This window comes from Lepidochelys olivacea, assembly GCF_965140295.1.
Source record: "Lepidochelys olivacea isolate rLepOli2 genome assembly, chromosome: 1".
Lineage (NCBI taxonomy): Eukaryota > Metazoa > Chordata > Testudines > Cheloniidae > Lepidochelys > Lepidochelys olivacea.
Window position 1 is genome coordinate 195247634 of NC_140411.1, and position 12728 is coordinate 195260361.

At 41.6% G+C, this 12728-nt stretch overlaps 1 protein-coding gene across 1 annotated transcript in view; it reads left to right on the forward strand.

The window, feature by feature from the left end:
• MORC1 (MORC family CW-type zinc finger 1) overlaps window positions 1–12728 on the forward strand; it is a gene marked incomplete at its 5' end in the record, with an annotated part of 95639 nt that overhangs the window by 72710 nt on the left and 10201 nt on the right. The window contains 3 exons of the mRNA XM_084647446.1: window positions 884–1027; window positions 5585–5675; window positions 10923–10973. Of these exons, the coding sequence (XP_084503572.1) occupies window positions 884–1027; window positions 5585–5675; window positions 10923–10973 (286 nt within the window). The remainder of the gene's footprint in view (window positions 1–883; window positions 1028–5584; window positions 5676–10922; window positions 10974–12728) is intronic.

Genomic DNA, 12728 nt, shown 5'->3' on the forward strand with positions numbered 1-12728 from the left:
GTTTTTAATGTCTTTTCTCAAATACAAGTAAAATATATGATGTTGATATAATCTACTCAGCCTATATTGTACTGAAAGCAATAAAATATCTTGATACATACAAATAAAGAAAAAAGGCCAAAATATGTTGTGTGTTAATTATTTAGCAAATTATTTAATCTGTTGCCCACTCTGCTGCTGCTGCTGCGACACAAATTAAGCTATTCAGCTATTTTGTTGATACTTTTGAATCTGCAATGCCAGTTTAATAGTACTAGGGGCTAGTTAAATCCAGCTCTGTGCTTAATACTTGCTCTTTAGTGTAAAATTATGAGTTACCTTATTGATGCCCACATAGATATAAAAGGATCATCAATGCAGCACAACTTGATATTACTGAATTCTGGCTTGCAAAATTTCCTGTTCATTGAAGTTTTCTGTGTTAAATTGTGCATATCAGGTCCTCAGTGCTTTGCTGCAAGTATATTAAGGAGGCCCAATTAGCCAGTCATCCTTTTACTCCTGCTCCTACAACCTGTAGTGCAAGCTTTTTTCTGTTAAGCAGACACCTCCCCCCTGGATGAATGGCCTGGAGCAAGCCATCCATCATTCCCTAAAATCAGAGGAATCAGTCGCGATTTGTAAGAGTCTGCACTTTAGGATTAGAGTAGTGTAGAATGCACATCATTTTCAAGCCTGCTGGGGCAGTTTCCTCAACATATTTTATGTTCTTCCTTAATCCTTTGGAAAATCAGGATTCCATGCTATCTCTTTTATTTGTAGCTTACTTCCTTGCTCCCTCTAGGAACTCAGTGGGGGTTGATAAATAAGATGATAGAAAGTATGTTTCTGACTTCTTTTGGTGTAATACTTTAAAATGATCTTTTGTCTACTTTATATCTAGTGCATTGGCTGAAGATCCAAAAGGATGTGCTGAAGGAAAAGTCCAAGTTCCAATGCAGGAGATGGGTGCTGTGGCACACATAGAAGAGTCTTCCCAGTGTATGTCTGCAAAGAAAACCATAGAAACATTAACCTCTCTTTTAAGGTGAGTGTTTCGCTGGCTGATGCCTTAACTTGAACAGTTTGAATACTTTCACTGCGTCAGAGCAATTGCAGCTATTGATCTGGCCTTCTCTGAGCAGTGCCATAATTTAAGTCTCTATTTCAAAGGCTCAGAAGGAAATCCAAATAGAATCTGAATGCTATGTAGACTGCCCAAAATATTACAAAAATTGGATCAGATCTTCAAAAGTGTATGCAATGCACTTCAGTGTGCCCATCTTACATAGATATTTGTTCTCAGATGCACGTACAGTATGGAAATCTGGGTGTACATAATAAGACTTTTGGATAAGTTAGGCTCAGTTTTGAATATCTGGTCCATTAACTTTATTTCACAATGCAGTTGGTAGAAAATTTAGAAAAATTAAGTTCAGTAAATGCTATGTACCATGCACTAGCAAAGCTTTTAACAAGAACATGAATTTACTCAGAATGAAATATATTCCTCTTTTAACCAGTTGAGTTCCTGGCTTTTGGTTCTTGTGTAACTATAATCCTAGTTTCCAGGATGTTAGCTCTTCCTGTCACACAGCCTCAGTGTAATGCCAGATTTAACAGAGTGAAATGAGGGTTGCACTTATCTGCCTTTGAAACAAGGCGTGAGAGATAATCATTGTTGGCCATAGTCCCGTTGGCTGACTATGGACTATTTCACAAGCCACCAGGAAGTGAAAGACTGATTGTGTACCTTCTTGTGGATAGTGGGTTGGATCATATGTGAAGGTGTCAAGTGGGACCAGATAAGATGCCTGCTGCTGAAGAAATGGATCTTAGTGACTGGGGACGTTATTATGCCAATTGTCTACATAACACTTAGCAAAATGATAAAGTAGTGTATGTGAAAAAACTTCAGAGATTTGGATTAGCAAAACTATGAAATTATTTCTTTTTGCATCTATTCAATAACAGTTGCCAGCTGTATCTTTAAGGTTGTGAGTACACGTATTATATAACCCACTTTGAGAAAGTGAGGAATCTTTCCCAGCTAAGCAGAACAAACATTCAAAAACAGTTGAATGTGCTTTAACCATCTTCAGAGGAAAGATTGCTAATTGTTACTACTTTTGTTATTTGTGGAAGAAATATTTTGTAAAAGAAGAGAGGGGGTGTAAGCACACAGCTAAATCCCTTAAAATGTATTCCACCTAAACAAGAACAATGTTAAGTATGCATAAGCCAGTGGCTCTCAACCTTTCCAGATTACTGCGCCCCTTTCAGGAGTCTGATTTGTCTTGTGTAACCCAGGTTTCACCTCACTTCAAAACTATTTGCTTACAAAATCAGACATAAAAATACACCAGTGTCTCAGCACACTATTAGTGAGAAATTGCTTACTTTCTCAGTTTCTCTGTGTGAAACGTTAGTTTGTACTAACTTCGCTAGTACTTTTTATGTAGCCTGTTGTAAAACTAGGTAAATATCAAGATGAGTTGATGTACCCCCTGGAAGACCTCTCCGTACCCCCAGAGATACAAATGCCAGTAGTTCTCAACCAAGGGCACAAGGCAAACAGAAACATGACAAATTAAAGTTAGAATTTAGTGGACAAATAGTTGCTGCAGTAGAACTAGGTGAGATTTTAGCTTCGTACATTAAACCATCTAGTAAAGTTGTAGATCAGAAAAAAGAACAGAAGTACTTGTGGCACCTTAGAGACTAACAAATTTATTAGAGCATAAGCTTTCGTGGGCCACAGCCCACTTCATCGGATGCATAAAATCGAACATATAGTAGGAAGATAGATATACACACACACATACAGAGAAGGTTGAAGTTGCCAAACAGTTAATTAAGAGGCTAATTAATTAAGATGAGCTATTATCAGCAAGAGAAAAAAACTTTTATAGTGATAATCAAGATGGCCCATTTAGACGGTTGACAAGAAGGTGTGAGGATACTTAACATGGGGAAATAGATTCAAAAACAGATTGGCAGAGCCAGAAAAGTATCCGGGAAGTCACCTACTACAGGACAGGCCCAACAAAGAAAATAACAGAACGCCACTAGCTGTCACATTCAGCCCCCAACTAAAACCTGTCCAGCGCATCATCAAGGATCTACAACCTATCCTGAAAAATGATCTCTCACTCTCACAGATCTTGGGAGACAGACCAGTCCTCGCTTACAGACAGCCCCCCAACCTGAAGCAAATACTCTCCAGCAGCCACACACCACACAACAAAAACACTAACCCAGGAACCTATCCTTGCAACAAAGCCTGATGCCAACTCTGTCCACATATTTATTCAAGTGACACCATCATAGGACTTAATCACATTAGCCACGCCATCAGGGGCTTGTTCACCTGCACGTCTACCAATATGATATATGCTATCATGTGCCAGCAATGCCCCTCTGCCATGTGCATTCGCCAAACCGGACAGTCTCTATGCAAAAGAATAAATGGACACAAATCTGACATCGGGAATCATAACATTCAAAAACCGGTAGAAGAACATTTCAACCTCCCTGGCCACTCAGTAAAAGACTTAAGGTGGCAATTTTGCAACAGAAAAGCTTCAAAAACAGACTCCAACGAGAAACTGTTGAGTTTGAATTAATATGCAAACTAGATACCATTAACTTGGGTTTGAATAGAGACTGGGAGTGGCTGGGTCATTACACACATTGAATCTATTTCCCTAAGTTAAGTATCCTCACACCTTCTTGTCAACTGTCTAAATGGGCCACCTTGATTATCACAACAAAAGTTTTTTTTTGCTCCTGCTGATAATAGCTCATCTTAATTAATTAGCCTCTTACAGTTTGTATGGCAACTTCCACCTTCTGTGTGTGTGTGTGTGTATGTATGTATGTATGTAATATCTATATCTTCTTAGCGTATGTTCCATTCTATGCATCCGATGAAGTGGGCTTGAGCCCACGAAAGCTTATGCTCTAATAAATTTGTTAGTCTCTAAGGTGCCACAAGTACTCCTGTTCTTTTTGCGGATACAGGCTAACGCAGCTGCTACTCTGAAACTTGTAGATCAGAAGTAAATCAAAAGGATAAAACAGCCTTATAATTATCATATGGCTGAAATTGACCAGAAGTCCACTAAAATCACCCAGAGTACTAATTATTTCTTCAGGTGACAGCTCTGCCAATCATAAAAAATGCAATAAAGCCATCCTTTCAGCATAGTTCTGTAGGAAAGTGGTTGACTTAATGTGTTTGTATCAAAAGTAATTGTCTGGGTAGACTTCTGAAATGCTGTCAACATCAGATTTTATGGCCAGGTATTCTGCAGATAAAATGAAACTTGTAGGAAACCCATTTCCCTTCCTCATTTGTTGCATAGTAATTGACTGAGTAAAATGGGATCTTACAAGAGCTCACAATGGAGCTGGCATGAATGCTGGACTTCTGTCTTTGATCATGCATATAATTCAGTTGCTGGCGCTAACAGTAGAGAATTTAAAATGTAGGAAACAAATACTGCATAGGAAATATTGAACTATTCAAGAATCAAATGCTCCAAAACAAAGATTACTGGGCTTGTGGTTAAGCCATGTAAATAACACAGTTATCAAGTAACACTTTCACCCCCATCCATTCTCCCTGTTTCAGCTACCTCCTTTACCCCCATGTCTGTAAAGGGCAACCACTATCCATTCAGTCAGTGGACTGAATTGACTTTGGAGCCAAGTCACAAGTTCCACAAAGGTTACTGCTTAGTTTGGGCAAGTCACACTATCCCAAGGGCATAGAACACAGCTTCGCCACTTCCTTGGGATGAGTGAATTGGCTGGGAGGGATTTTATTCTGTGGCTTTCTAGATCAGGGCCTGGAGTCAGAACCTTAGTGCTGTTCTTGTCCTCTCCCACTTATTCACTGTGATTATTAAAGACACTTAACCTCTCTCTACCTCAGTCTGCCTCTCTGAAAAATAGGGATGACACCTCTTTAAAATCTTTGGGTATCCTTGGTTAAAAGGGTATCTCTTAGTGTAAAATACTATTCCAGCCCTTTGTCGACATAGTATGGAAGACCTGAATTGAGAACTGCACCAGAATTTCCAAAAATTATATCCAGGCCTCAGGTCCAGTTCCTTAATTTTAGAAACAGTGGATTCCACAATGGATTCTCTGTGGCTGCCAGAGAAATTAATATTGTTTATTATTGTATATAGCTAGTTGAAAAACAGGATATTATTTTTCCCAGCTCGGTGGTGGTCATAAAAACTGTATTTTAAATCAAAATTGCCAACTTTGCAAAATTTCCACTAGCCTTAATATACTGTGTTACACTTTCAAGCAGTCTTTGGATGTATAGTTTTAATCTTTCTCCACAAATAATATCTTTTGTACTGAGTGCGAAGCATTATAGTGCTATAAGCTTTGTGCTGGCATATCTAAAGCACAGTCTGGTTTGTTCCATACTGTCCAATCCAGGGTATCTGAGTAAGAGGGGCAAGTTTCTGTTAGGTGTCTTAATAAGAAGCATTCTAACTGGGTCCCCTAGTCTCCACAGTACAAGACTTGAGGTTAAAGAAATCTTGGATACTGACACATAGTACATTTTGTTGAAATTTTTTAGAGAAGTCCTGCTGTATTTTTTGCCAGACTGCAAATTGTCAAGAGAACAGCTTAATTGCATGTCTTCTGAGGATCTTGTATCTATGTTTAAGGTATGTGAACTTGTAGTTTAAGTCTGAGTGTGTTCTAATGGGTAATAGGGTGGTTACAGTTTAAAAAGTTCACACTTGTGTTCCACACCACAGTAGCTAAGAACACAGCCTTTCTGAATCCCAGGATGGGGAACATACCTGATTTCTTAAATACTACTTCATGATAACAGGTTTCAGAGTAACAGCCGTGCTAGTCTGTCTTCGCAAAAAGAAAAGGAGTACTTGTGGCACCTTAGAGACTAACAAATTTATTTGAGCATGAGCTTTCGTGAGCTACAGTTCACTTCATCGGATGCATACCGTGGAAACTGCAGAAGACATTATATACACACAGAGACCATGAAACAATACCTCCTCCCACCCCACTGTCCTGCTGGTAATAGTTTATCTAAAGTGATCATCAAGTTGGGCCATTTCCAGCACAAATCCAGGTTTTCTCACCCTCCGCCCCCACCCCCCCAATCTCACTCTCCTGCTGGTAATAGCCCATCCAAAGTGACCACTCTCTTCACAATGTGTATGATAATCAAGGTGGGCCATTTCCAGCATAAATCCAGGTTCTCTCACTCCCTCACCCCCCTCCAAAAACAACACACACAAACTCACTCTCCTGCTGGTAATAGCTTATCCAAAGTGACCACTCTCCCTACAGTGTGCATGATGATCAAGGTGGACCATTTCCAGCACAATGTGCATGGTGATCAAGGTGGGCCATTTTCAGCACAAATCCAGGCTTTCTCACCCTCCCCCCCCCCGAAACACACACACACACACACTCACTCACTCTCCTGCTGGCAATAGTTCATCCAAACTGACATCCATAATCAAAAAGGCTGACAAAGGAGGTGCTGTTGTCATCATGAATAGGTCGGAATATGAACAAGAGGCTGCTCGGCAGCTCTCCAACACCACTTTCTACAAGCCATTACCCTTTCATCCCACTGAGAGTTACCAAAAGCAACTACAGCATTTGCTCAAGAAACTTCCTGAAAAAGCACAAGATCAAATCCGCACAGACACACCCCGGAACCCCGACCTGCGATATTCTATCTACTACCCAAGATCCATAAACCTGGAAATCCTGGGCGCCCCATCATCTCAGGCATTGGCACCCTGACAGCAGGATTGTCTGGCTATGTAGACTCCCTCCTCAGGCCCTCCGCTACCAGCACTCCCAGCTACCTTCGAGACACAACTGACTTCCTGAGGAAACTTCAATCCATCGGCGATCTTCCTGATAACACCATCCTGGCCACTATGGATGTAGAAGCCCGCTACACCAACATTCCACACAAAGATGGACTACAAGCCGTCAAGAACACTATCCCCGATAATGTCACGGCTAACCTAGTGGCTGAACTTTGTGACTTTGTCCTTACCCATAACTATTTTACATTTGGGGACAATGTATACCTTCAGATCAGCAGCACTGCTATGGGTACCCGCATGGTCCCACAGTATGCCAACATTTTTATGGTTGATTTAGAACGCTTCCTCAGCTCTCGTCCCCTAAAGCCCCTACTCTATTTGCGCTATATTGATGACATCTTCATCATCTGGACCCATGGAAAAAAAGCCCTTGAGGAATTCCACCATGATTTCAACAATTTCCATCCCACCATCAACCTCAGCCTGGTCCAGTCCACACAAGAGATCCACTTCCTGGACACTACAGTGCTAATAAACAATGGTCACATAAACACCACCCTATACCGGAAACCTACTGACCGCTATTCCTACCTACATGCCTCCAGCTTTCACCCTGACCACACCACACGATCCATCGTCTACAGCCAAGCCCTGCCATACAACCGCATTTGCTCCAACACCTCAGACAGAGACAAACACCTACAAGATCTCTGTCAAGCTTTCTTACAACTACAATACCCACCTGCGGAAGTGAAGAAACAGATGGATAGAGCTAGAAGAGTTCCCAGAAGTCACCTACTACAGGACAGGCCTAACAAAGAAAATAACAGAACGCCATTAGCCGTCACCTTCAGCCCCCAACTAAAACCCCTCCAACGCATTATTAAGGATCAACAACCTATCCTGAAGGATGACCCAACACTCTCACAAATCTTGGGAGACAGGCCAGTCCTTGCCTACAGACAGCCCCGCAACCTGAAGCAAATACTCACCAACAACCACATACCACACAACAGAACCACTAACCCAGGAACCTACCCTTGCAACAAAGCCCGTTGCCAACTGTGCCCACATATCTATTCAGGGGACACCATCACAGGGCCTAATAACATCAGCCACACTATCAGAGGCTCGTTCACCTGCACATCCACCAATGTGATATATGCCATCATGTGCCAGCAATGCCCCTCTGCCATGTACATTGCTCAAACTGGACAGTCTCTACGTAAAAGAATAAATGGATACAAATCAGGTGTCAAGAATTATAACATTCATAAACCAGTCGGAGAACACTTCAATCTCTCTGGTCACGCAATCACAGACATGAAGGTCGCTATCTTACAACAAAAAAACTTCAAATCCAGACTCCAGCGAGAAACTGCTGAATTGGAATTCATTTGCAAATTGGATACTATTAATTTAGGCTTAAATAGAGACTGGGAGTGGCTAAGTCATTATGCAAGGTAGCCTATTTCCCCTTGTTTTTTCCTACCCCCCCCCCCAGACGTTCTGGTTAAACTTGGATTTAAACTTGGAGAGTGGTCGCTTTGGATGAGCTATTACTAGCAGGAGAGTGAGTTTGTGTGTGTATGGGAGTGGGGGGGGGGGGTGAGAGAGCCTGGATTTGTGCTGGAAATGGCCCACCTTGATTACCATGCACATTGTAGGGAGAGTGGTCGCTTTGGATGAGCTATTACCAGCAGGAGAGTGAGTTTGTGTGTGTGGTTTTTGGAGGAGGGTGAGGGGGTGAGAGAACCTGGATCTGTGCTGGAAATGGCCCACCTTGATTATCATACATATTGTGAAGAGAGTGGTCACTTTGGATGGGCTATTACCAGCAGGAGAGTGAGTTTGTGGGGGGAGGGGCGGAGGGTGAGAGAACCTGGATTTGTGCTGGAAATGGCCCAACTTGATCACTTTAGATAAACTATTACCAGCAGGACAGTGGGATGGGAGGAGGTATTGTTTCATGGTCTCTGTGTGTATATAATGTCTTCTGCAGTTTCCACGGTATGCATCCGATGAAGTGAACTGTAGCTCACGAAAGCTCATGCTCAAATAAATTGGTTAGTCTCTAAGGTGCCACAAGTACTCCTTTTCTTTTTACTTCATGATAAATGTTTGTAAATTTTCATAGTGACCACTGTGTGGAGCCTTTCTTTTCTAAGGTCACTAGTTTGAATCTGCCAGATAGATAATAATTGCAAATAACCTGACAGCTGTTGTATGGAATCATGTGAAATTAGGTGTTCTTCAGTGAACAGATGTCCACATCATAAAATCACTCCTCCTGTTGTTGCTCATATAATATTTAAAAACTGGGGACCAGGGAAGAAGACTCTTCTTAAATACACTGATTTTAATGCATCCAGGTATTTTGTTTAACTGTGTGGTTAAGAATTGGGACAGAATTGTAGGGGTTAGCAAAGTCTTACAAGCTTAGTGTGATGTATTTTAGGTATTTTTTTTCCTATACAGCAATTTTGAATATAAATTTTAGTTTCCAGAGAAAAAATATTGCAGTTTGAAGTAATATGTAATAATGGTTTGCACAATCTCTTAAATATGAAGGGTTTGTTTTATACAATGTTGTTTTAGCCATGTTCTTCGCAGGATGTTAGAGAGACAAGATGGATGAGGTAATATCTTTATTGGACCAACTTCTGTTGGTGACAGAGACAAGCTTTCGAGCTTACACAGAGCTCTCCTTCAGGTCAGGATTTGTTTTTTTCTGTGAATCAGTGCCTAAGCCAGTTGCCACCACATACTGCTAGGAGCCAGGTCCTGCATCCACTGAAGTCAGCAGAAAACTCCCATTGACTTCAGTGGGCTCTGGGGCAGACCTGTTGAGGACTAAATAAAATTGACTTAATAGTGCATATTGACCTGATCCCACAAACTAGGTCTGTAAAAGACACCATTGGTCTCTCCTATTTTTAGGAAGAGAAAATATACCTTTACTCCCACCCTTAGTTCCTTTGAAAACAAAGGGAGATTAAGGTGTGGAGTAAAATACATGCACGGGGAGTAACTGTTAGGTAGAATCAGACCCTAAGCTTGCAATGTTTCTGTCCAGACTGGTTTCCATAAGATGACTTCTTGCTCTCCTCCCATAGTCAGTTTCTCATCTATGTGTTTCTGAAGTTACTTTGCATGACAATAGGAAATTTATCAGAGAGAACAGGTACCATTCAGAGAAGTGGTAGTTCAACCTCATGCTGTCCCATGTAATTAAAGATTACCCCTGACTTCTAAAAATAGGTAATTAGGTTTGGAGTGGAATGACTTCTTCCACAGTTGGGTTGCTTACCTGCAGCTTTAAAATGGCAATCAAGGATCAAATACCGCTTGCTTTCAGTGTTTGGATCGCTTGCCCCTGACAACTAATTGAGCTTTAAAAATAAATACAAAAAGTTTCTGAGAAAATGCCTTCTGCATATTGGTAAAGTTCTTTGGCATTGCCAGCTAGATGTGCCTACTACTAGGGACAGCATATTGGGAGAAAAGTCAGCAGTTGGTTATGTTAAGTCCATTTACGTATAGGTAGAATTTTCTAACATTTGACACAAAGGAACTCTGCAATACAACGTGTGATGTTGCTCTCCGGCAATTAGACTATAGAGAAGATAAGAAGACCTATTATTATAGCAGGCTAGAGGAGTTCTCCTTTGATCAAGTGATAAAGACCTATCTTCTTAGTACTAGAGGATGGAACGTTCATCAGGTGTGTGTGACTCATCCCATCACTGTTTTTTGCACCTTTATAGAGTTTTTACACCTCAGCATTACCTTAAAGATGTAGGTGAATAACTCAATTGTGAGAAAAGTTTCACTATCCTCCAGTGGGCACTAAAGATTTGCTTTGCCTCTTCGGAGCTCTTGCAACAACTCTCGGAAACCTGCATTTCTCTTCTCCCAGGTCCTCCTGAGCTGGCTGGCTGTCTTACTCTGATCCTTGTCCTCCTTTTTCCTAGTTTCTGTATCTGTTTGTATTTAGCTGCTTATTATTACACAAATATTTCTTCACTCCTGCTAAGCTCATGCATAAGCTTAATATCCTCACTATAAATATTAATTCTGCTTTATTTATAAAAATAGCCAGAGGGGACTTCAGAACAACTGAAGAAGCCAGCATTGTGCTGCAGCCAGGTAAAACTATTTTATGTAATTCATTTGTATTCTAAACTGATGTTGCATCAGATAGAGTAATCTTCTTTGTGTGTCAGTTTCCAAGGAAAAGAGCATTCTTTCAAATATGGTCTTGAATTAATTACCATTTGAGGAGAATGTCTCTCTTGGGTATTATGTACTGCTGGTATACAGTGCATAGAAAAGGTTAAATTTAGGTTAGTAAAATGGGGTTTACATTTTGCCTTCAATTATGCCCTTGCAGTACTTTTGAAGTTATTGCAGTCAGAGGTGCTTATTGGCATGAATAGGCTTAGAATTTAGCCCACTTCTTCTTCTTTGAGTGGATGCAGACCTGTATTCCACTCAGGTGTGTGCAGGCCCAGCTCACCAAAACTAGAGAGATTCATTTAGCAGTACCCATTGGGGCAGTGCTCACACCCTGCCAGGACTACTTGAGGCCTGCACTGCTCCAACTCTCCTCAGTACTTTCTCACTGCCCACAGTTTGAGTTGGAGTGTTCTGTGTGGTATCTTAGCTCACACTTCAGTTGTTCACTCAGAGAGTTTACTCTCAATAGTTTGTATATAGTTAGTAGTAGTACCCTTACTACTACTGTTAGATTACTTAGTGTAATAGTTGGATTTTACCTGGTGCAAAGCCTTTGCTAGGTTTCAAGCACTGTCCCTCATGTAGAGTAGCTATCCTCAAGAGTAATTTCCATGCTCAGTGGTTATTGTGCCTAAGAGGAAAGTGCTCCATTTGCAGATCCTTCAAAAAGAGGATACTGGTGTCTAGAGACTTATGCCTGGCTTAGCACCCTGTGGAGCAAGCCATGAGGCCTACTTTGGTGTTGGGATCCTCCTCAGATTGCCCGACCCCTCAGCAGGCTTTGATGCCACCGCAAGACTCTGATTCTTCTCCAAAGGGAAGAAGAGATTGTTCTCCTTCCTGTACACCCGAGAAAGAAGGCTCAGAAAACTGACCGTAGTCACTCCAAGGCTCAGGGAGATTCTTCCTCCTCTTCTAAGAGGAGTGTTGGCAAACATCAGGATTCTTCTAGTACTCAGAATAGAGCTGGGCTGTCTTCCCACTCTCCAGTACCAAGACGATATCATTCTAGCACTGTACCATAGACTCCAGTACAGTCCATGGGGTGGCTGTTGAGTCCGGTACTGACAACATCAGTCTCAGCACCGACCCTATCAACCCCACAGGCTTATCAAGCAACCTCATATTTACTTTGTCTCTCTATGCTAGACTCACCTGTGATACAGGAGTCCTCAGCTGTGTGGTGTCTTCTGCAGTCCTGGGACTATCAGATTTGATTGCATCAGAATACGGGTTGTTGCTATGATCATCTCCGATGCTGTTTAAAAATCAGACTGCAAAGACAAGATCAGCGTCCATAACAACACTGAGAGATCCATTGTCAGTATCAGTTCCATTATTGGCTCTGGAGACCATTTCAGCTTGTACAGGCAGGAGCTACAGATTCGGTACTGGCCTGTACTTCAATACTGATATCCTTTCCAGTACTGAGTGTTCGTGTTGCCTCAGTGACACCGCCAGTTCTCCAGGCTCTGGCTTCTGTGCCTTCATCGGAACCAATGTGGCCCAGGGCTTGAGACAAGTCCGGGCATGTGATGGCTCCACCAGGGGTGGCTCCTCCGTTCCCTTCAGACTATTTGGAAGATTCCTCGCATTTGAGTTCAGAGTCATCTTCTGCTTCTGTTTTTCTGTCCAGGCACCAAGCTCAAAAGTTTTGAGAGCACC